Raw genomic sequence first — 26300 nt, 5'->3', positions numbered from 1 at the left:
CATAGAAAAATCAACCTAAATTCTATAAGTTTAAATAAAATTTTGATCAGTTTACAACTATATTTTTTGCAAATGAATTTAAATTGCAAATTGATTAATGGATATTTTGTTTTATAACATTAACTAATTATTAAATGGAAAATTCACATTAGAGTAGAATCTCGACTAGGTTGATATTGTTGGTACCTTGATGTTGCGTTGCGAGGTTGTGCAGGTGTCTGGTTTCATTCAATTTTCTTATTCCAAAGTTGACCTGAAAATGAGAATGAGGGTTTATTATGTATGAAGTCTGCAATGGTCGATTGAGCAAAATTTCTTTTTGTATAATTTTATTGTAGGTAAAATGTAATGAGTCTCTATTTAAGTAAAATTGTAAAAAGATTAACTGTCAAATCCAAATATTGATTTACTTTTCGAGATTTCAACTTTTATTGTGCCTGGTACATACTTACAGTACTTTTTTTTGACGCAGAGATTGTCTACAGTGTGTCCCACTTAAGGGTTAGCCACCCCTCTAAAATTTTTATTTCTTGACCAATTTTCAAAAACTTTTTTTTGTTGGATAGATGGTCAAAAATGGCACTTATGAGCCAAGTTCGACATTTAGAAAAAGCAGGTCATGGCCTACTGTATTCAAGTTTGAAGTGCGAAAAATCGAGAAGTAGTATTAGCGATATTTATTTTTGAAAAATGGTACTGGATTATTGTTCAGGACCACTTAAAACATAAGTGTACCAAATTTGGTATGATAGTATACAGAGTGTTGAAATAAATTAAAGTCAAATTTTTAAAAGGCGCAATAACATTCCTAATCAAATACGAATATTCTTAAAATTTTTGGCTAATTGGCATGCGTCTTGAGAATACAAAGGTTGGAAATATCCTTCAATAAACAACAATCGATCATATTATCATACTATTTTGGGCTTCACAATAATACAACTTCATTTATAATTTTTTTAGTTTTATTTCATTGTTAGGTTGCAATTCACACTTCATTAGTTACTTAATAATGTAATGTAGACTAAGCAGCAAAAAATGAAAATAATTACCTTAAGGAATTACCTAACGCCAAAGATAATAATACTACTAGTATTTTATCTTTGCTAACACTCAAATTTAAAAATTAATGCCACAAAACTAAATATTAGTTCCTTTACTATGTCCTCCATTAATTCTTATACAATTTTCTATGCGTTTTCTGTTGTTTACTACCACCCTTCTTAACTGTACCCTGCTTATTTCATTACACTCTTGTCTAATGCGCTCACAAAGATCATGTAGAGTTTGCGGTCTTGATTTGTACACTTTGTTTTTAAGAGTTCCCCAAAGAAAAAAATCTAAGGGAGAAAGGTCGGGGGAATGTGCTGGCCACTGAAATAATGGACTGTTTCGTCCTATCCATCGATTCGGATAATTCTGATTTAGCCAATTCCGCACTACCACTGCATTGTGGATAGGCGCACCGTCAAATTGTATGTGTAAGTTTCTTGTTTCGGCTAAGGGCAAATCATCGATTACGTCACTAAAATCACCTTCCAGGAATCGAAGAAAATTAAGTCCATTTAGACTTTCATTAAAGAAAAACGGCCCGATTATACGTTCGTTCAAGATACCGCACCATAAGTTAATTTTCTGCTACTAAAAATTATAATTTAATACTACCTTTTACATTACATCACCCAATGGGGATTTACGTTACTCCACATTCTAATATTTTGAGATGACACAATGCCGTTTGTAGTAAATGTTGCCTCGTCAGTGTATAAAATATTTTTCAAAAATGTAGGGTTAGCCAAATACTCGCCTTGTAACCACAAACAATATTCCATCCTGCGTTCTTCATCCCCGTTTTCCAAAGTGTGAAGGAATATAGGCTTGAAAGGCTTCTTGTTATTTTTCTTTAAACACCTCCTAATGCAATTTTTGGAAATATTTAAGTTGGCACTAACAACTCTAATGCTAGATTGCGGATTAGCATTAAAGTATTCAAGAATTATTTGGTTATTATTATTTGCTCGATTACGAAGTAAATGAGGACGTACTCCGTCTACTGTACCAGACTGATCAAACCCGTAGTTTATTCTGGCTATTGTTGAATGGTGGATGTTTTTACCAGGATGTCTCCTGTTAAATTCCGCCGCAGCTTCACGAAATGTTCTAACTCCATCGACAACTAGCCGCACTACTTCAACTCTTTCGTTTAAATTATAATCACCCATAATTGTTCGACAAGCAGTCAAAATGAACTAAATACATGAAAACTTTAACAAACTGTCAGGAACATTTTCTTTCATAGCATACTTGAGTAAAATTCCCACAAAATAATTTTTAACCAGACACAATCATATCTTTGGAATTTAACAAACAAACTCATAAAAAAACAAACAAATTTAGCCCAAAATAGTATGATAATATGATCGATTGTTGTTTATTGAAGGATATTTCCAACCTTTGTGTTCTCAAGACGCATGCCAATTAGCCAAAAATTTAAAAAATATTCGTATTTGATTAAGAATGTTATTGGGCCTTTTAAAAATTTGACTCCAATTTATTTCAACACCCTGTATACTATCATAACCAAATTTGGTACACTTATGTTTTAAGTGGTCCTGAACAATAATCCAGTACCATTTTTCAAAAATAAATATCGCTAATACTACTTCTCGATTTTTCGCACTTCAAACTTGAATACAGTACGCCATGACCTGCTTTCTCTAAATGTCGAACTTGGCTCATAAGTGCCATTTTTGACCATCTATCCAACAAAAAAAAGTTTTTGAAAATTGGTCAAGAAACAAAAATTTTAGAGGGGTGGCTAACCCTTAAGTGGGACACACTGTATATTTTCAGTTAATGGATCGTTTTCATAAACATATTTTAAACAAGTATTTTAAATGTAGTATAATAAAAATTGAGGAAAACCTAAAATTATGAAAAAAAACACATTTTGACAAATAACATGCTTCGAATGGTTATAGAGTATATAGAGGCTAATAGAATATATTTGTATATTTGAGAACCAAATAGGGTAAAACAAAGCAAGACCAAAGTAAAATTAATTTTAAAATTTTAGTTAGAGGGGAGAATAATTGGCCAATATATAAAGGTGCATGTCCACAGTGTAATTAAAAGTACCTTACTTATATTGGCACTAAATTTTTAGATTTTCAAAAAATATTTTAGTTTAGTTATTAGTTTTTTTTTTGTTCTTTGGCTACTCCAGCTTATTTTTTAATCTAAATGAGAAAATGAAGTAGGCTCTTTAAAAGTTCTAATTTATTTGTCCAACTACTTTGACTACATTTTTTGTTTAATACTAACATATACATATATGTAATGAACCCATGCTCATAGAAGAATAAGGAACTTAGGCTTGTAATACTAATTAATAATACTAATATTTAAAAAATATACAGCTTATTATTAATTTACTCATACACTAGTTTTACACTTAATTATAGTACATTACACTTGCGTAATAATATTCTCGGAGACTAACCTTTAACTACAAACTGAACTTGCCAAGTCAAAATTTTGCTTGGTTTGGCATGAAAGATACTTTAATCCTTGAACCAATTTTTTTACAAATAACATATTTCGAAATTTGCTAAATAAACATGTTTTAATCTACATTTTTACATATTTTCCATGAAAATTCACAATTAGCGTTGCAACCTACAACTGCTTGAACTTTCAAATACAGTTTTATTCAAAAAAATCAATAAAGCAAGAAAATCGGAAAAAAAGTTCAATTAAAAAAAACCTTACATCATATTTGCCTGAAATTCGGCACACAGATTCTCGCATAGATTTCCCACAGACCCACTATTTTGTTTCGTGATATTCGATCTAGTTATCTCTAAATTCAATAAACTGTAAATAATTACCATCGGTAAAACCGGCAACGACGTGAAAGCTCCCGACCAAGATGCAAGCCAGCCTGAACAGCTGACGAGGGAAGCCAATAATAGCAAATCACAAAATGTAAATTATAACGGATCGCCAAACAAAATAATGGGTCTGAGCGGAATCGAATAATCAACTAATTCTGATGTGAGGTTTTGTTAATTGAACTTTTCTAAGATGCTAAAAGTGATCAAGCACGAGAGCGGATTAGACGTCGGAAAAGCTGCAAATGAGCACAAACTACGTCCTGTTACAAAATGTTACAAAATTCGGTGCTAATATTTTAAGAGCGTAATGTTTTTGAAACGGAAAATGTCCAAGAGCTCGGAAAATGTCATGAAACGGGAAATTGAACGGAAAAAGAATATATTTTGACTGAAACAATACGCTCTTAAAATATTTGCACCGAATTGTATAACACCCTGATAGACATACTTGATTAAATTTACCCACACTACTCTTGTGAGCTAGCTGAAGACAATTTAAACCCCGGATACCCCTATCTGTCATAAGCCACCCTTAATTGGTAAATTCATAATTTAATATACACTATACATGGTGCACCGGAAAATGTGGGAAATCTGTCAGATTCAGGTAGAAAATAAAAAAATAAATCGGTTTTTCTTAAATAACTTTTGAAATATTTGGTATAATTTAATAAAAAATTTACGTGATCAACACTACTAAGGGTCCTCTTAAAACGATTCCTGGGGTGTTCAGGGTAGCTGTTTTATTGGTTTTTAAACTAACTATTGGAGTATTCAAGGGAAGCCTTAGAAAAACTCGTAACTCGTACTTAACGTGTTCATTGCCTTCGCTCATTGCACAACCAGCGAACCAAAACGACCTTTTATCTTTAACGCCTTTTTACTTTTTAACTGTTGAGCCGTTTATTTCCGGAATACCAGATTCAGAATTAATGCATTTTAAAAAAGTAATCTTAAGTTTTGTCTATCTAATAAGTATAGGAAATTATTACTTCAATAGACTATTATTTTAACAACTGCTTATTTATTTATTTATTTGTTCTCCTATCAATGATGTGAATGAAACTTAATTTTCATAATTTTAAATTGCAGATAAGTGATAAACAGTGCATAATAGGTCATTTCTTCATTATATTATCAAATTTATCATTGCTTAAACACCAGGTCTTCAACTACCAACAATGATAAGGCAACGTTAAATAATATTTTATTTATGATAAAGTAATTCCGCGCGCAAGTCATACACACATTGGTATTTTCCTCCTGGGTAGCACACGGCTAGTAATGCTCACCTGAGAGATGATTTTTGGCTAACAATAAAATAAATCATAAGGAATGGTTCTTATCGTTTTTTTAATCAAAATTTAATTCTTCTATTGTGCTTGTGACAATCTAAATTATTGTGATTATATCGAACTGTCATAAAAAATGGGATTTCCCTCGAACCAAGAACTATGCGGTGAGTACTCTTTAATATTATATATTGTGTGTTTAACGTACAATTTCTGTTTCATAAGATCCACAGTCACACATTTTTAGTCGTATATTTTTATTCTTAACTTACCTCTGTATACTGTTTAAATGTATGCTGTTTACATATTATTCAGTATGAATTTTAAACAGCCTAATGGACAGTTACAAAGTTTTACAGTACAAAAACTGTTTTGCTCATAGGTCACTTGTCTCGCTCACTAAGTCCAGTAGCTTTAGAGAAGCGAATAAGGTATGGGCAAACTATAGAGAATTACCAAATATTTGAACCTAGAAAATGTGAGCATTGGGCCCTCCTCGATAACCTGGTTTTTGACTTTTTTCTCCTCCCAGAACCAATGACAATCTACCTAGATTGTTATTGGCAACTCCCAGCAGTCAGACAACCCTGTCCACCACATAAAGTGTAAAAATTCACTCTTAAATACACGCGTTTAGCTAAAACCCAAATTATATTTGTTTAGGGCCAGCAATATTCCAATGAAATAGGGAAAAGGCTAAGCCATGTGTACCTTAGCCTGTCTTATGTAAGGAACCTCCATTTATCTCTTGCTAACGAGCAAACTCTTTAGTGACGTAACAGCTACACATTTTACGATGCCGATTGTAGGTTCAGGGCCTAGCGGCAGTTTTGTGCAAATACCCACACAAGTGTATTCGGCAGCCCTGCTTTACTTATTTTTCTAAAGTCTTTATAGTCTATACTTAATCAGCCATGATATTGACGGCTCTGCTGTCTAAGCAAATTGAAACTTGTTAGTATCTCTGGCATTTAAAATTTTTTGTCCGAATTTTAGAAAAGCGAATACTTTAGCTTGGACGATAGTTATATGTTCCAGCAGCGCGTATGGCTCTGCTATTTGAGAATCCCCCACAGAAGTCTGCACCAGACTTACCGATTATTCTCTATAGATGTTACCGACTCATCTGTGTACAAGATTGCCCCTCTGTTTACTATTGTAGGCTTAGTATTTAGAAAACATTGATTTTTTCTGCTAACAAATTTGTGATACCTTCTTTTAAAGTCATTATTACATTCGATGTAATAGTTTTAGATTTCTTGAAATAAACTTTTGAAATCTCAAAAACTGACATGTTTGTTATTAATTTAAAGGAAACTTCACAAGAACATTTGTAACATTTCTAGATTCCAGCACAGAAAATATGACTTAGCGATAATTAATCTTAGATAAATAAGGTAAACTATATTTTCTATTGCATGTATTTTCTATGCACTGACTTCGGTTCCACAACTCATCGATAATAATTCTGCATTCCGAATTAGTTTATACAGACTCAATTTTAACTTTCCGGTTAAGCTGGCATAGAAACGGATTATTTGTAAGTTTAGCGGCTTCTGAATTAATAATTGTCATACTTAGTCTGTTAAAGATTTCTTTAACAACTTTTCTGATAACATACATAAACTTTCGTTTTCAGCATTACTCAATATATTCAGGCAGCATACTTGTCGGCATTCCTTATGATTTGTTATAATTGTTACTTACTTTTAGATTTAGTCGCATCTAAATTTCAAATTATTCTTTTATCTACGATTTGAGTTACGGCTACTGAGACAACTAAAAATAAATCTTTTCGTGAGGATCATATTCTTTTATTGATAATTACATAATAACATAAAAAATTCATCCTTTCGGTAAAATTCGGGATTTTCTTAATAACCGAAGGGTGTAAAATTTTAAAATTTGTAATGTAACAAATAACACCAACAAATTTGCTTTGCTTTGTGAAATTATATTACTTGTATTTGTATCCTTTGAAATTTATTCAAATAAAGTTTAAATATTTTAAGATGAACATGGAACAGATTCTTCAAAATATGATGATGGCCCAGAAACTCCAAATACAAAATTTAAAGCACTAGAAATTTTTCCAAAAACTACTCATGTAAGAGAGTTATTTGACCTAATTGGAGAGCCTCATTATACCAGGGTTTTTGTGCCAGTAAACATTTTCAATGAGGATGATGACATTATTTCAGTGACAATGATTTCTAAGCTTTTGCATATGATATGTGGACCAGGTATACAGTTAGATTATTTTAGATTACTGCTTTAACTTTACATACTATATTATAGCAATTATGATATTTTTATATGTTATAAGGTTTCAGTATTGACAAATTATTACATATTACATTTATTTTCTTCCTTTTAGTTCCTGAAATAAAACCAAGAAAAAAAACAACTGAAAATACGGGCAGTTTTACAGCAGACAGTGAAAAAGCAAAAGGGAAATTAAAAAAAAGCACTACCGGTTTCGAATCTCAGAGTACGGAAATAAAGGCAAACTTTGCTGATGATAAGTCTGAAAACGAAAAATCAGAAAGTCGCTCTGGAGATATGTCATCTAGAGTATTTGGAAATAATAAGCGCTTAGGAAAAAGAACAGTCAATGCTGAGTTCTACAGTGGAGATAAATCTTTTGACAGCACGGTCAGTTCAGAATCCGGAAGTCGAGCAAACCTTAAAAAGAGTTTAGAGTCTGAAAGTAGAGGTTCAAGAGAAGGCTTTGATATGAAGACTACTTCTGATAATAAGTCTGGTAGTGGAAAATTAATCGAGATCTCTAAAGAAAATATTATTAGTGATGAGTTGAAAAAAGGAGAAATAGAGAGGAGCCCTGGCTTTATGTCAGAAAGTGAAAAGGATAAAAAGATTCCTGATGGTATAGAAAAAAAAGTGTAGAAGCCAAAGAAAGTTCAAAAGAGAGTGCAGGCAAAGCTATTTCAGATGGTGAGTAAATAACAGCTAATAATGCCAATGGAAAACTAAAGACAACGTTACCAGTAAAAAAAAATAATAGAAAAGTCGATTGCAGATTTAAAAAAATTGTGGGAAAAAAAAGAAAGCCTCAAATATATATATAGGAAAAATACAAAGGTAGAGATTTTACCCGGAAAATACTTCTTAAAATACAAGCGAAAACTCGGATTTTGTCGCTCTATTAATTATATCTTTAGTATATAAGGCCACTCGTAAGTAGTTTTAATTTGAATCTTCTCCTGAAAACGCTAACCTCGTTGGCGAAATGCGTCTAAAGAATATAAAACAAATTTTGGTTAGTGATAATACTGTTTTGTGATTTGAGTATCACAACAAATATGCCAGCCATTCTACCAAGGACTAATGTTTAGTGTGTTCAGATTCTCGTCTATCAGAAGCCCTAGCTAGATTTTTTTGCGCTTGATACAAATGATAAATGATAGTTTTGTAAAGTGAAAAAAAGATTTTCTTTTACATATTTCTTTTTTTTTATAAGACCAATAGAAAGTAATTTAGTTTAATCGGAATTTAATCTAAAAATGTGTGGTAAAAATCGGGAGATAACGGCTTCCAAATCTTTGTTTATATTACTTTACCGTTGTTGCATTTCTGATGAATGAAAAAAGTGAGTTATTTGTCCTCGATATATGCTTGCAGATTTCTGTAGATGCTATTATGTCAGTAGTATAAATGATAAGGAGGAGACGTGATAGAATACAACTTTGAGGAGGTTTAAGTAGAAAATGTATTCTATATTATCCTTAGAGTTCTTTGTTTTTGACCATCAATTTCCTATGTTTGAGAGAACATTTCCATAAATGCTTACTAAATTCTCTATTTTGCGCACTTTTGTATTTTGTTGCAATTTTTTTTCCATGGTGAATGCTCTTTGATACTAAAAGCATCTTACGTTCTAGACCTCCGCTTGATTTTTCTGGACCATCCAAGGTATTCGTCATTCTCCATGATGAAGAATCAGAGCCACCAATTTATTTGCACACAAGTTCGGATTTTGATTTCATAAAAAAATAGATAACAATAGGATTCAATGCCTCATGTAAGAATTAGCAAATCATACTTACTGAACATATTTTGTTTACAATATACGAGACTTATAGAAGCTAGCCCTGCATGTATCTCTTAACCGTCTAAAGGAAGTTTCATTTTAGAGCTCGCAGGCTTAATTATCTCCATTGAGACATATTTTGTGCTTTTTTAATTTATTTGGGTTCCTAAAATACTGATAGTTGCACTAAGAAAGAACTCAATTAAGGAGCGCGAAAAATTGCGGCCTATACTACAGTCTGTTATTTGTTTAGACAAAAAACTCGTACTGGTATTTGTGATTCTTCTGGTATATTTTGGGAAAAACGCGAGTTTTTAAAAAAATTACTAATAAAGTTTATACCTATTTTTAGTCATTGTAAAACTATTTGCAATAATAAAATATGACAAGCTTAACACACTACTATCTATTTATATGGTCCATGTACATGCGCAATATACTAAAAAAATAAATGTGTGGGTCGGAATTTTAGGAAATTATATTATAGGATTAATTTTCAAAATTATATTAATTTAAAACAAGATTGGGCAGTACCGCTCTATGTGGCTCCAGTACCACAGTTTTTGGACAACTTCCTGAATCAGCAGATTAGCAGACAAGGCTCTATTTATATAAAAAGGTTAAATAAGGTCATCTTATTTAAAAATTTAAGGTGATGCAATTCATTTGTTTACGCAAAAGAAAGCCAGTCTTTACAGTTTGGAATTAATTTTTTTAGTTTTTGCTCACTAAATTGCGTATGTTAACTGTGGTTGGAAAGGAGAACCAAAAATAAGACACTTAAAAAAAATAATTATTAAGGCACCTGCCAATAAGTACCGCTGATGACCATTTAAAATTTACATGTTTTCATATATTTTCACAAACAGAAATAAATATACTTAAATAAAATAGAACACTTGTTTTTTCATACTAATATTTCAAATTTTCTTTGCAGAAACTGGACTTTGGTGTTTAAATAACGCAACTTATAATAAAGGAAAAATGCAATATACAAGAAAAAACATATGGATCACCATATTTCTAAAAAGAAACTTCTACAAAATGCATTACTAAGCCCTCAGTATTTCATTCAACGAGGACATCTATGACGCTGGACTTAAATATATAACACAATAGGATCATAACTTTTTAAAGTCAATTTAATCTACTTACGCAGTAGTGCTTATTATGGCACATATATGTAATAAATTGCGATTATTGTAAGTAAATATTTTAATAAAAGTTTATATATTCATAATTGCTATTTATTTCAGTTTCCTTTTAAAATTTCTTCATAGGTTATACCGTTTCATTTAAGTTTTTTTTAAAAAGTTTTACTTTTAATTAATTAAACATAGTTTAAGTATCATAAGTTAAGATTAATAAAAAAGTTGTTAACGGCAGTTTACAGTTAATATACATAAATCAAATTTTATTTGGAGAATAAGAACTGCAGCTACAAAATAATGTATACATTTTCATATAAAAATGTAGGTATATACCAACATGCATCCGATTGCGGTATCTAGTTTTTAAATTAGATTTCATGTCAGTGAAATACGTAAAATGTTTCATTAGAAAGTACTAAAATCTACCAAAATATTCCAATAATCCTTCTCGTTTTTGAGTTTTATTTTAAAAGCGATTTCTTTTAGTAACAATCTCTTAGCCTTGGTCGCCAGGAACTCTTAAAGTATGATTATATGATTATATTATGATTTATATATTTTATTAAATAATAGTTTTAATTAGTTAATACGATAAGAAAAGTATATATATGTACAATCGATGTATTTATTTATGTTTATATTTATTTTATCTAGCCAAGATTACCCAATTCCTCCTTTGCTTTTTTTAAAGAGAGATATATATGACAACATATCTCTTATCAGTTCAGTCTAATTCTTTTCTTCAGCTCACGACAATAGGAGCACAGCGGACTTTGTACTACTCCTTAAAGATGCAGGTGCTGGTGGAGTCTACCATGACCGGTATCAATGTGATGACTTCAATCTGTGGCTGGACAAGCGTCTATGACTTATCTATATTTATAATTCTTTATTTAGTTAAGTTAATGCCTTATGTGTTGAAGAATCAATTGATTGGTCCTACAATTTTTTTCCGCTTTTTGAAAAGTATTAGCTTAGATATTTTAGCGCCCTTATGGGTATCTGCCACTTACTTTTATTTCCTTCTATACAATACATTAAATCACATGGGTTTCTTCTAGTACCTTTGCTACCCCAGATTTATCTTTTAACAAAATCAAGAAAGAAATAATGCTCTCTTCAAAGTCATATTCTAGCCATGGAGCTACTAACAACATATATTTCAAAATAAATGAAATATAAATTAAATCAATTTAAAATCGAAAAGGTCAAGAAATAAACGCACTTAATTTTAACAAAATATATGGACTTCAAGATGTTATATTGCTTAACATTACACCACTAACAGCTGATATTTCAATCAAAACTACGCGTCACCTATATTCCATCTACTATTATGTAAATTTCTAATACAATCACTGTTTCTTTGCGGTAGGTTAGCAGGAGCTAAAGAATCACATATATTTGGCTCGGAAGAAAACTTAGCTCACCTAGTCTCTATAAATGATTTGCGCAAGGAGCACTTAATAGGAGAAAGAAAAAAACGTGAAACTAATTACGGTGACGGTTACGATGACGGTAAGATAATTTATTATTAAACCACTTTATTAAAGCATTGATCTAAGTTTGGTTTTACTTTCAGCAAAAGAAAGAGCAGCATCTTTTATGATAGATCTATTTTATCTATGCAATCACTGTTCAAATGTTAGGCTTATACCAATTTCTACTTCGCCTAAACCTTACTGGAAAACCAACAAAATAGAAGTTAAGTTATTTGAAAAAGAAGATCTTATATACATATGCAATCAGTGCCCTGAATTTAAACCAAAACCTGCACCCGATACAGGTCAATATAAAATGAAAGATGTTAAATTTATATGTGATTCTTGTGAAAAACAACAAAGACCAGAAGTAGAGAGCCATAAAGTGGATGAAAAATACAAACTGAATCAATCAGGCGAAGCAAAAGTAACAAAACATAGCACAGATAAATTAAACAAAGAAAGGCAAGAAACAGAAAAAGGACAAACCAATCAACAAGAAGAAGTAGAAGACAAAGAAACAGAACAAATTTCTAAAGAACTAGAAACTCGGCAAACAGAAATAGAAAAGCAAAAGATAACTAGAAAAAAAAGCGACCAAATAAGCATAGAGAAAATAGAAAATAAGGAAAAAGAAAATACAAAGTCAAAAATACTTGAGTTTACAGAAAAAGGAGAAAAAGAAAAGCAGAACATAAAGAAACAAAATAGTGAAGGGCAACTTAGCACCAAAGAATTAGTAAAAAATGAACTAGCAGAAGGAAATCAATTAGAAAAAAAAATAGAAACACAAACACAAGGTACAGAAAACGTAGAGCAATACAGTAAAAATTCTTTGATGAGATATAAAGAAAAAAAATTAAATAAAAAAGTAGAAACACAACAAACCCAAACAGAAGAACAAAATATACACGGAACAAATATCGAAATCGTAGAGCAATACAGTAAAAATTCTTTGATGAGATATAAAGAAAAAAAATTAAATAAAAAAGTAGAAACACAACAAACCCAAACAGAAGAACAAAATATAAACGGAACAAATATCGAAATCCAATTAACCACAAATGCACTAGAAACCGAAGACAACGAAAAAAATACAAACACCGTTATAAATGCGGAGAAAGGAAAAGAGAAAAAGCAAAACATAAACAAGCAAGATAAATTAACCACGCTAGTAAAAAATGAATTAACAAGAAATAAACAATCAAACAAAGAAATAGAAACTCAAAATATAGAAAATGAAGAGCAAAATAGAACTAGGCAATATAGCAAATATCTGATAAGCACAGGAAAACTAGTGGAACGCGAGGAAAATAAAAAAACAAAAGCAGTTGAGATCGGGAAAGATAAGCAAAATTTTAAAAAAGTGACAGCAGAAGTATTTAGCGAAAAAAATCAAACTCGAAACATGAATACGTGTACTATAAGCGAAAAATCTAACGCAGAAAAGAATAAAGTAGAAATTGATGTAGAAGATCAATATATTCAGGAAACGAAAACTAATAATGTGGAGGAGGAACAAGATCAAAAAGAAGTAAAAAAAGATAAGCTTATTACGAAGATCCAGAAAGAAGAAAGACAAGAAGCGCGTAATCCTAAAAATATAAAGCAAAAACAACAAACTAAAGAAGTCAAACTGGGAGATGATATGTTCAGGGTACGAGAAAAACAAATCCAACATGATGCAGAATCGTACTTTGAAACTAATAAAATGAAACAAAATATAACAGGTATTTCAAGTCAAGAACAAAGTATAGGGTTAGATCAAAAATTGCAGCTACAAGAGGAGAAACCGGTAGTTACTGATAAGTTAAAAACGAGGCTAAAACCCCATATTACATATCAACAGGGCAATACAAAAGAACAAATTAAGCAAGCTTTTATTAAAAATCATGCATCTGAAAATATTGGAAAACAAGATAAAGAGAATATTACAAAATACCCTTTAAATCTTAAAACCACGTCGGTAGATATGACTGTAATTATCGACTCAATATATAACACAGAACAGTATAAATACCCAGGAAGCAAATACATCTCTTTTAGCATGGAAGATGCAATATATTTGTGTGACTTTTGTTTGCAGCATGATAGGACCCAAAAAAAAATAATACCCTTAGGAGAAATGCAATCTTCTTTGCGAGATATTAAAACAGAAGCGTTAGAGCCAGAATACGTAGATTTTTTTGATTTTACTAAAACATCTGTTAGCATGGCTAGTAATCATGGAGAAATTACATCGAATATAACGAAAATGACTGACTTACAAAAACCTTCAAATTCGCAAACAGCTGCTTTACTAGCACCCTTAGCCAAGCTTGTTTTAGGTAATAATGAATTGAAAGGATTGTTTGAAGGACAAAACTTTAATCCAACAGTAACAATGCCCATTGAAACACCATCACTTACCACAATGAACATAACTTTATATATCGTAGGAGCTACAAGGACAGTAGCTGAATTTGATGATTACGAACAAGAATTTATTAAACCTATAATTACTGCTAAATTTGAAAATGGCTCTCAAATTGACATTAAAAATGAATCACAGTTAGATGCCATTAAAGATTGGTATACTTGGCTTTTTTCTACCGAATTACCCAAAGTAAAAGAAGAACAGGAAACACTGTTATCTGCCAGTAAAAATAAAGGGCAAGAGTATCTTAAACAAAAACTGGGTACCCAAAATGGGCTCAGAATAATCACCCTAATGAGCTCGAATCAAGAAAAAACCAAGGTTTTAACTGGAAAAGGATTCGAAGTATTAGAGAGAAATAAACAGCTAAATAGTATAAAAGAAAAGCAATCAAAAAGTAGTCAATTATCATTAGAATCTTTGGAACCCGAAATCTTGGAAGACAGAGAATTAACGTCAAAAGGAAAAAATTGGCAAACAAAGGAGGAAGTTATATTTGAGGCAAATGATCAGATGAGTGATTTCTTTTATATTTGCGATCAATGTGAAACTATCGAAATGACTAGGTTAAAATATGAAACTGGCGTGGAAAAAAATAAATATTTGGTATTTACCAGAATAGAGCAAGAAAAAAAAGAGGAGGATAAAACGAAAAAATCACTAGAAACTAAAGCTAATTTCAGTAATGCAAAATATGGCACCGAAAAAATATCTAGTGAGACTGCAAAACAACTCGAAAAAACAAACACAGAATTAACAAAAAAAGAAGGAAGCGTGTATGAAACACTTACTAGTAAATATGAAGAACTTCCAGATATAGAAAAAACTACAATGAGAAAAGAAAAAAGTATTATTGAAGAACTTCGGGAAAAAGCAAAAACGACGAGACAAGACGAAAATAAAAATGAAAATCAAGCAAAAAAAATAAATAGAACTTCATTCAAACTTTCATCTTCAATTCAAGCAAAAGATAAAGAAAGTAGCAAGAAAGGAAAAGAACAAAGTATGAATAAAGAACTTAAGAAGAAAACGACGGCGCGACGAGATGAAAATGAAGAGGAAGAGGAAATGAAAGAAATAAGTAGAATCCTGTTAGAAAATTTATCTTTAATTCAAGGAGAAAAAAAAGAAAACGAAAATCGTGTGAATGAAGAATACCAACAAAATGAAGAAACTACTTATCTAGAAAAAGAAACTAGTAATATAGAAAAAACACAAAGTTTGAATGAAGAACTTCAAGAAAAAGAAGAAATAACGGTGAGGCAAAATGAAAACAAGAAAGAAAATGAAACAAAAGAAATAATTAGAACCTCAATTGAGCAACTATATTCAATTGAGAAAAAAAACAAAGTAAAAGAACAAAGTGTAAGCGAAGAACTTCAAGAAAAGACAGAAACTACGTTAAAAGAAAATAAAAACAAAGAAGAAACGCAAATACGTAAAATATCGTTAGAATTTCCATCTTCAGTTAAAGAAGAAAAGAATGAAGGAGAAGTAAGCAACACAACAGAAAAAAATGTGGATGAAGAACTTCAAGAAAAAGAAGAAACGACAGTAAGAGAAGATGAAAGTAATACAGAAATTGATACAAGACAAATAACTATAATCTCATCCGAACTTCCACCTTTAATTCAAGAAGAAGAGGAAGAAAAACAAGTGAGTAATGGCGAAAAAGAACGCAGTATTGATAAAGAAATTCGAGAAAAAGAAGAAAAGGGAACCAAAGAAATAAATAGAATCTCATCTAAACTTTCGTTTTTATTCCAAGAAGAAGAAAAAAATACAGTCAATAGTAACAATGAAGAAAGTTTGAATAAAAAAATTGGAAAAAAAGAAAAAACTAATAATTTTAATAAAATAAATGAAGAACAACAGCAAAATGTAACTGCGGTAAACGAAGAAAAAGAACTAAATGCACCAGAAGAAATAAATAGAACCTTATCAGAACATTCATCTGTAGGTCAAAAAGAAGAGAAAGAAAATGAAAATGGTATGAATGAAGAATACCAACAAACTGACGAAACTACTTATCTAAAAAAAAATAAGGAAAAGCAACTTCAAAAAGGAACTATGGTTAGACAAGATCTAAGCAAAGAAGAAATGCAAACAAAAGAAAAAGCTAATACCTCAATAAAACTTTCTTCAATAATTCAAGAAGAAGAGAAAGAAACTAGTGAAATAGAAAAAACACAAAGTTTGAATGAAGACCTTGAAGAAAAAGAAGAAATAACGATGAAGCAAAATGAAAACAAGAAAGAAAATGAAACAAGAGAAACAATTAGAACCTCACTCGAGCAACTATATTCAATTAAAAAAAATAACAAATTAAAAGAACAAAGTATAAGCAAAGAACTTCAAGAAAAGAAAGAAACTACGGTTAAAGAAAATAAAAACAAAGAAGAAACGCAAATGCGAAAAATATCGTTAAAATTTCCATCTTCAGTTGAAGAAGAAATGGATGAAGGAGAAGTAAGCAAGAGAGAAACAGAAAAAAATATTGATAAAGAACTTCAAGAAAAAAAAGAAACGACATTAAGAGAAGATGAAAACAATACAGAAATTCAAACAAGAGAAATAACTATAATCTCATCAGAACTTCCATCTTTAATTCAAGAAGAAGAGGAAGAAAAACAAGTGAGTAATGGAGAAAAAGAACACAGTATTGATGAAGAATTTCGAGAAAAAGGAGGAAAGGGAACAAAAGAAATAAATAAAACCTCATCTGAATTTTCGTCTTTATTCCAAGACGAAGAAAAAAAAACAGTCAATAGTAACGATGAAGGAAGTTTGAATAAAAAAATTGGAAAAAAAGATGAAACCAATAATTTTAATAAAGTAAATGAGAAACAACTACGCAAAGAAACTGCGATAAATCAAGATAAAGATAAAGAGCTTAATGCACCAGAAGAAATAACTAGAACCTTATCAAAATATTCATCTTTAATTCAAAAAAAAGAGAAAGAAAATGAAATAAGCAATAAAGAAGACTCTCTATTTGGAACGTATACACAATTTATTCCTCAACTGTTCTCCATAGCAGAAAATAATTCAAAAAATATATTTTCTGCAGATAGACCATATAAAATTATCTATAAGACTTCTGAAACTGAAATCAAAAGTAATACTTTAGAGTCGCAAAGTTTACCCGTTGATGCTCCTGAGACAAGTAAGTATCATTTATTTAATGAAGTGTAATTAAAACTGGTTTAAAAATAACACTTTAAAAATTAATAAAGATGATGGGTAGATGATAATTTAAATGTTTTCTCTTCCACCTGCGATCTTTTTCATATCTATTCAGAGTTGCTTGAGATATTTTACTGTTTTAATAGTATTACTTATATTTCCAAAATAAGACCATTCACTTATTTGTACTTAATATTTTAAATATTGAGATTTTCTACGTTTAGAGAACAAACATTGGCCATTAATATTTTTTGTGTATACCAGTAATAGCTATAATAAGAGGTCCTTTCTTATTGTGCGAAACTTAATTAAATATTTAATATAAGTTTGTATTTTTCTATTTTTTACAGATATTTAATGTATTATTTTGTGATATTAAAAAATCACTTCTCAGAATTATTAAATCAATTAGCTTCTTTTATAAGATTGGGCCTCGTTCCCCTTCTCACAGAAACGTCTGGGGTTTGTGCTCAACCCACTGGATTTCTATGTTAGGAATGTACAAATACTAATAAATTAGTATACTTAGTTGGATTTTCACTAAATTAATTGGTCCAGAAAGTTACATACAGATGACAGTTACATACAGAAAAGTAAAGGCTTCAGATTATAATCATAGTATAGTTAATATGGTCTATAAGTTAAAAAAAAACATGAAGACTTGATTTTCTGTCAGTCGTTAGATGTCTATGAGAAAAGCCTTAAAACGAATATGTATACCCCATTAAGAACACATTGATTGAATTACTTAATGTTCGTCAATTTGGTTAGAAATGCTTTTTTAACTACGTTAATAGATTATTGTCTAACAGGAACCAACATTTTTCCTACAAAACAATTTATATAAAAAGTTCACATATAATCATTAACAAATATTTACGAATATTTTATAATATACAAGGTGTTTAAAACAATGCATTTTTTTACCATTTTTGTATCTAGCGGCAAAATTACTAATTTTGACCAACCCTGTATAATGTAGAACAAATTTTTACAGTGAAGACTAATGTATAATACTTCTGTAAATTACGCTCATAATTTTAATTTTCTGCGAGTGTTCTAGTGCCGTAGTAATAAAAATTTATTTGGAGCTGTTTTGCTCAAAAAATAAAGAAAATAATTAATTTCTCGAAAACCGCTAAAAATAGGTATAGGAACAGCTTATACTAAACAATCATAAAGCGAGGGATAGGAATTCTCTAAAGTAGAAACTAGTATGGCATTTTAAATTCCTGATGCAACCACAGAGCTTTATCTAAATTATCCATCTTTCTTAAACTTTATGTCGTTAAAGCCTATAACAAAAAATGAAGTAATACTTCATATTAATTTATTAAAGAAAAACAGTTTCTTCGATCCAAATGCCATAACTGCTCAGATGGTAAAGTTGTGTCATCCATATACTGGTGAACCACTTAAATATAGATTTAACCTTAATTTCTCATCAGTAGAAGACCTGAAGAACTCAAAACTTCTAATTAATTTCCACTAAAACCACTAAAAATAGGTAAAGGAACACCTTATACAAAGACAATCATAAAGCGATAGCAGATCAGAAAATATAATAAAATAAATAAAAGTTACATTATCTCTGAGGTTAATATTTCTGTTACCACCCTCAGAAGAGGTTTCTCGGTATCTTTCAGTCACTATGCTTCTATTATCTCACTCTTTTTGGGGCACAGGGAGTACTTTCTGAGGCACGTAAAATAAGAAATTATGTTTTTGAAACTTTAAGCTAAAATATATGCAATATTATGACAGGTTAAATGATACACAATATTTATTTTTTTCCTTTAATTTCAAAAAATGTTGGGAATTTTATAAATTTCAACAAAAAGACTTGCGTGTCTATTTATTCAAATCGCCTCATAAGTTTTCTTAGGCTATTTTATGAAAATTGTATTTTAAAAAGCCAGAATTTTGTACTAAAATATTTGATCAGTTAAACAAACAAACTATATGTACTAGTAGATATGGCCCGGTTAATCGTTTAAAGTTCAAACAATTGCGAGTTTAAATAAACTGAAAGCTTGTACTATATAATTAATACCTACTAAAATGTTTTAAAACTAAATATAAAATACCTAACCTTATGTTTCATCAATTTATACGGACAGTTGGCGGGTAATACAATGCAAAAAGGCCAAAAGCTGAAGAATGTAGACACATAAACAAAAAATGTGCATGAAAAATTGTAAAACATGATAGAAACAGACTTAATTTGACCAGCAAAACAGAAACAGAGAACAATCAAGCATAAAATATATAAAAGATGGCTGCCGATCCACAAGTAAGCCTAAAATATCAAACCGAGGTTTGCAAGGTTTTTAAAGGTATTTAATTACCATTTGAGAGACGTGCCAAACTCTAGGTGCGTATTGTACACGTGAAAGTAATTTTAAAAAAAACTCATATGTTCTTATCCGATTCTCATTTGTTTTTAAAAAATAGAGTAAAAAAAATGTTTTAAAGAGCTTATCCTTTTTTATCACAAATGCTGTAGATATACGATTCTTTGATCCGTTTTGTGGTTCTAACATATGTTAGTGTCAGTATCAATGTCTTTAACGCATTTGTTTTTGAGTTTGTACGAATAAAGTCGTATTAAATGCAACACATCTATTCAACTTTAGATTATGCAAATATGGTTTTTATATATTGCTTTTGTATTGAGAATGCTACAGCTGCTATTCAAGAATAAAAGTATTTATCAGAGTTTTAAATAAATTTGGGGAGACCGGAATTCTGCCCAATATTAACACATCTGAACGAGCCACTTGACAAGGTTTAGAAAAAACAGAAAATATTTTTAATTTGACCAGCTTACGAAAAATAATTGCAACTCAGTTAGTCATTAAACAGAAAAGAATAATTAAGACGCTCCACCAGCAAGGCCTATATCTATTCTATATTCTATGATCGATAGTTATTTACTTGGCCCACTCATTTCACAACAAACGTCTCACAGGAGAGAACAACTTTTTTTTGCAAAATGAGTTAAAAGCATTATTAGAGAAAGCTTCTCTAAACATATTTGGACGAAGAGTTTCCAGGACCATTATTGGTCATAATGGTCCTATTAGTTGGCCTTCAAAATCGGCAGAAGTCAAACAACTAGACTATTGTTTGTGGGGCTGGTTTAAAAATAAGGTGTACAAAGTAAAAGCCGATACTCGGGAAGCCATAATTCGACACATTAGAAATGCGGCAGTGTGTCAATCAACGACATAAGTCAAACAAGCAACAAACAATGTCAAACAACGACGTAAATCAAATAAGCAACAAGGTCCCTTCGCAGCCAAAGTAGAATGTGTATATAGGGTAATGACGGTATTTTTGAACATTTTTTAAAACAGCGCTATAATTATATAATTAAAAAAATATTGATATAAAAAATTTTATTTGTTAATTACGCTATTTTATGAAAACAAATGAGAATCGCGTAAAAAAACTGGATTTTTCTTTAAATCTTCACCTGTACAGGTTGGTCAACAAAGAATGCGCTGTAGCTCGAAACATACTCATCACAGAGGCTTGCGGTAAAAAATATTGTCACTAAAAGAGCTGGAAAATATTTTTAAGCTTCTGAAATCACCGCTAGGGGGCGTAACTGCGATCTTAAACCTAAAAACGTAAAATTTTTGTGAATTTTGATATATTAACGTAACAAAAAATGCTTGGTCTTTAAAGTAGAGGATAATCTAAAACTTTTTTGTTCGACAGTTTTTCCTGTATCTCTGAAAATAAAGTAGTCTGAGGGTATTTTAAGGTTTTCATAAAAAACACCCTGTATCTTAGAAATGGCTATAACACAATTATGTTTTTTAAAAAAGCCATTGTTGTACTATCTTGACTATAATGAATGATTTTTGACCAACTATTAATATATTAATTGCAAAATGTATGCAGTTCATTTTAGTTTTTAATAAAAAAATACTTTCATTCCGTAATCAGTTTGAGGATATTCATTCGCGCACTGTTTGATATGAGTACCGTGGCGGTAGCAGTCATGCTTGAAGGCATGTGTTAGGATCTGAAAAAGTAAATCCTTAAAACAATTATTAATATGTCCGGATTTCACATTAATGTTTTAAAAGAGGATTTAAGATATCTGAAGCCAAAAGGATAAATTATTCAAACCAATATTAATTAAAGACATACATTAATAGTCAGTAAATATAAGACTAAGCTAATAGAAAAAGTATAGGTAATAATGTGCGGAAGTTAAAATTTTAGACTTATAGAGATGTTCCTCTCACCTCACGTCCCGTGCAACAAACCTCTTTACTCATATCTATATTTCTTATTAAACTGTTTGATATTTAAGGAAATATCTTAATTTGCAGAGAAAATCAGCGAGTAAAATCTTTTGAAAATTCTAAAAAAAAATTACATTTTAACATAACCGGAGTAATGTTAGCAACGAAATACGAGCAACGGCTGTTGCCGGCCACGAGGACGCGCGCGATGTCGAAGCGGCGCTTATGAAAATTGATAGTTTACTTACCACATGCAAAAATTTACGTGCATTATAACTTTCATCACATTTTTAAATTCTTCTTTACTAATTTTGTTATGTCGGCACAATTAAAAAAATTATGCAAAATTTTATCGGAAAAAATTATTATAATATCGATATAAGACGTTCAATATTTAAAAAGCAAAAAAAACACCATTTTTATGGTCGAAATTTTAAGATTTTTCTTAGAAATGATAGCTCAATATCTCTTCTATTCTGTTTAGTTCTTTTCCAAATCAGTATTTTGAAACAATAGGTGTTTCAATTTAAAAAAAAAATTAAATTCCAACAGCTTTTGTTCAGCAATAAATTCAATACTTCAATTTGGAATTGCAGCTTTTGATCCTGATTGAAGTTCCGAAGAGTCGGTAATAATGAGTCCAAAAATGAAATTTAACCAGACTTTCTTCTAATGCATTTCTTTTTGAAGCCCTTTTTCCCTCAAAAAGTGGTTTCACTCGTTCAGCTTGGACTTTCCCATCATCGATTTCTTTATCCGAATGGTCATCATCTTCTTGGTTACTGTTTTGGTCATCTGATTGTGAAGTGGCCTCAGTAAAATTTGCATCGGTGCTAAAAAATGTATGTTTTTTCAGGTCCCAAGTGAAATAAAATCGTTTAAAACTACCTGTTGAGTTCCATAGATTTCTCCAAAAACCTCAAATTCTCATTATATGTATATTTGACACCTTTTTTTTGGCTGCTGATCCGCTTATCAAAGTTTTACCTTTAGCACGACAACGAGTGAAGGCATCTCTTACGGTTTTCCAACGTTTTTGTAGCTTAACAACTAAAAAAAATTAAATCCATGAATATTTTTTTTTATTTCAGATATATTTTTTTATTTCAACACATTCACAGATTTACATTATACATATCGACTGGGCATTTCAACTATCAGCACTGTTGTGTAAGAAGTTTGTATCGTTATTTGGACTTTGCTTAAGGATGAATGTATGGGAATATCAAGTACTAAAAAATGGGAAAACATTTCCATGGAATTTGAAGAGCGCGCAAATTTTCCCAATTTTATTGGGGCCGTCGACGGCAAACACATCAGAATTATTAAGCCGACAAAAAGTGAATCTCTCTTCTTCAATTACAAGCATTTCTTCTCAGTCCTTTTATTAGCCGTTTGTGATGCAAATTATTACTTTACTTATATCGATGTTGGAGCATATGGAAAGTTTTCTGATTGAACAGTATTCAAAAATGGTCCGTTTTGGCAAAAACTTCAAAAGGATTCATTATATATCCCAAAAGGAAAACCTTTACCTAATGAAAATATTGCTCAACCTTATATTATAGTAGGTGATGAAGCCTTTCCGCTGATAAAAATTAATACGTCTATATGCACGAAAGAATCTGAATTACAAAAAAAAAAATATTCAACTATAGGTTAACCCGTGCTAGAAGATTTATCCAATGTACCTTCGGGATATTATCAAACAAATGGCGAATTTTTCACAGACCATTAAATGTGCGTTTACACCTTTCAAAAAAAATTAATAAAGCTGGCTGCATTCTGCACAATTTTGTTCATGTGAGAGATGGTTTCAAGTTTGAAGATACATTAACAATTCATGGATTTCGCGATTCCACACACAGAATACCACAAAGTTCTACTATAAACACAACAAAAGATGCTTTTGTCAATTATTTTGTAGGGAGTGGAAAAGTGGTTTGGCAAGATAGTAAAATAAATTAGCATACAATATGGTGTACCTATCTAAATAAACTAATTACATGTACATACCTGCTGTTTTCTTTTCTTTGTCACCTAAATCCTTGAAATTGGGAATAATAGCAGCAGCAATATCCACCCAAGATTTTTCCCTATCGTCTCTGTTCTTATAATTTTCATCAGAAACGTCCCAAATATTTTTTTTTCCTCAATAGCACTAATCATCAATTCTGTGTCGACGAGATCCATTGAATTGAGGGTTGAACAGTTAAAGGATGGTCCGGCAAGAATATTCACATTATTGAACCACGAATACCATGATACAAAATACAAATACACGGAATGTGAACTGAAGAAAAAAAATTAAATTTAGGCAACGCGGCACGGCTACTACAAATGCCCCCACTTCCAGCGCGCGTCGTCGCATGTGAATGGGTACACTTGCCACCATGGGCGTACGGGCCAGGCGTGGAGTCCGCGCCGTAAATTTCACACTGGCGTACACGCGCGCTCGAAACGCCTGCATCTGAAACGTACCAATAGAGTCAATGCCAACCGAGGTTCTGGCGTAGCACGTAGGGCGCGTCGTACGCCTCATGTGAAACGGCACTTAAACATTACGCAATTGCAGTCTTCTTTTCGCACACACGCTTGGAATAACTTATTAGCAGGACTGAAAGATCCGCGTGTTTAGCGTAAGCGTCTCAAACACAAAAATAAACAATGTGGTTAAATTCAAATTCTGGAGAAGGTGGATGTAGAAAAAATTTCTACTGCGTACACACTTAAACAAGATTTTTAAAAGAACTTAAAACAGAAAATTTAATTTTATATTCAGAAAATTATACCTGGAGCAAAGGTGTTTCATACCTTTACGTGCTAAATCTAGCAAAAGTAGTTCGTTCTCTCTCAGTAGAAATTAATTCTAGTTTTTCAAAATACGTTGTGTTACTTTTATGACATACAATAGGTAGATATTTAATTATCAGCCCTAAAAAAACTTAATTTTCACTCACAGCAAAAGTGTTTCATTACCCTCTTCTCGGTGAAACATACCGAAATTAGTTTTTCCTTTTACCAGAATAAAATAATTCTAGTTTTTTTAATTATGTCGGGTTACTAAAACAGCTAATAAAGTATCCAAATAACTATACATGTTATATTATAATCCCTAAAAATATTTAAATCCACAGCAACGGAGTTTTTTACTCTCTAATTGACAAATATAGCGAATTTGGTCTGTTCTTTTATCATAGTAAAAAAATTTAAAATACGTCAGCTTTTTCAAACGAAATATAAAGTATCTACAGACATTGTAGTATCATCCGTTAAAAAATCTTAATTTTTTACCCCTAGGAAAGGTGTTTTTTACCCTCTAATTGTCGAAAATACCGAATTTGATCTATTCTTTTATCATAGTAAAATAATTATAGTTTTTTATAATACTTCGCCCATTTCAAACGGCATATAAAGTAAGTATCTACAGACATTGTAGTATCATTCCTTAAAAAAATTTTAATTTTTCACCCCTAGCAACGGTGTTTTTTTACCCACCAATTGTCGAAAATATCGAATTTGGTCTATTCTTTTATCATAGTAAAATAATTGTAGTGTTTTAAAATTGGTCGGCTTTCTCAAACAGTAAGTTAGTAGAGATATTGAATTATCATTCTTAAAAAGAATCCTTAAATTTCGACGATAACAACGGTGTTTTTTTTTTGCTTTTTAAATATTGAACGGCTTATATCGATATTAAAATAATTTTTTTAATTGTTCCGACATAACAAAAAGAGTAAAGAGGAATTTTTCCTGCGCTGACATGTATCTAATGAAAGTTATAATGCACGTACATTTTTGCATGTGGTAAGTAAACTATCAATTTTCATAAGCACCGCTTCGACATCGCGAGTTACGGGTACCAACCCGCCACCTTATGCCGACCCTGCATACTTTATTTAGAAATAGCTTAGTTTGTATTGTCATCATTTTTAGAACGTATAAATATAATGTAATAGACAAGAGCAATAACAATTAATATAGTAATCGATGTAGTCATTATCTATCAATCAAGTTAGTTGTAAGTTAAGTTAGTCCCTGTTCTCAATAAATTTGTTTTTTAAAAAAGCAAATGCCGGTTGTTGTCCTTTAACTGGCGCAGTCGGTAGTTCGGTCTTTCCAATATTGGACAAAAATCGCCATATTTGGGTCCGTTTCTACGGTTTGAAGACCGCTACAATCCCTGGAAGCTGAAAGAAGACCTGCAGAAACCTTCAAAGAACAAGAATCGTCGGAAGTACCTGCAGCAATCCAATTGAAGCAACCACCCGTTCAGCACCGGATTGAGAACAGCTATAGTTTAGGTCCTGGGAATACAAAAATCGATTCCTTTAGGAAATTAGGCTAAGAGACAAATGGAAATTTTGGCAAGAACCTTACTGTAAGTGAACATTTTTCCTTACCATTATTTTTAAATCCTTTTGGTGATATATTTTTGCATTTATTTTCGAGTATTTGGTATATTTTAATATTTACCAAGGTGTATTTTATTTTATTTGAGTGAATTTTTATTGAAGTTTTTACCATTTATTTTTATTTCTTTATAAAAAGACGCTTTACCTTTT

At 30.9% G+C, this 26300-nt stretch overlaps 2 protein-coding genes across 2 annotated transcripts in view; both read left to right on the top strand.

The window, feature by feature from the left end:
- LOC126735620 (uncharacterized) overlaps positions 1 to 26300 on the top strand; it is a 113745-nt gene that overhangs the window by 60532 nt on the left and 26913 nt on the right. Inside the window, exons 5-6 of the mRNA XM_050439677.1 lie at positions 11771 to 11908; positions 11973 to 17453. Coding sequence (XP_050295634.1) covers positions 11771 to 11908; positions 11973 to 17453 — 5619 coding nt within the window. The remainder of the gene's footprint in view (positions 1 to 11770; positions 11909 to 11972; positions 17454 to 26300) is intronic.
- Positions 5126 to 10479, top strand: LOC126735632 (uncharacterized). Its single transcript, XM_050439692.1, has 4 exons — positions 5126 to 5355; positions 7201 to 7431; positions 7566 to 8143; positions 10177 to 10479. The coding sequence occupies exons 1-3, from the start codon at positions 5325 to 5327 to the stop codon at positions 8093 to 8095; spliced, it is 792 nt and encodes a 263-aa protein (XP_050295649.1). The 5' UTR covers positions 5126 to 5324; the 3' UTR covers positions 8096 to 8143; positions 10177 to 10479.

This window comes from Anthonomus grandis, chromosome 4, assembly GCF_022605725.1.
Source record: "Anthonomus grandis grandis chromosome 4, icAntGran1.3, whole genome shotgun sequence".
In the NCBI taxonomy this organism is placed as follows: Eukaryota; Metazoa; Arthropoda; class Insecta; order Coleoptera; family Curculionidae; genus Anthonomus; species Anthonomus grandis.
Note: the sequence above shows the minus strand (reverse complement) of the source record. Positions and strands in the feature narration are given on the sequence as shown.

Bases quoted from the DNA above. Each gene is read 5' to 3' on its own strand.
- LOC126735632 (XM_050439692.1), top strand. From the start codon at position 5,325: ATGGGATTTCCCTCGAACCAAGAACTATGCG. The intron at 5,356-7,200 runs GTGAGTACTCTT...AAATATTTTAAG, and splicing joins CTCGAACCAAGAACTATGCG to ATGAACATGGAACAGATTCT. The intron at 7,432-7,565 runs GTATACAGTTAG...TCTTCCTTTTAG, and splicing joins GCATATGATATGTGGACCAG to TTCCTGAAATAAAACCAAGA.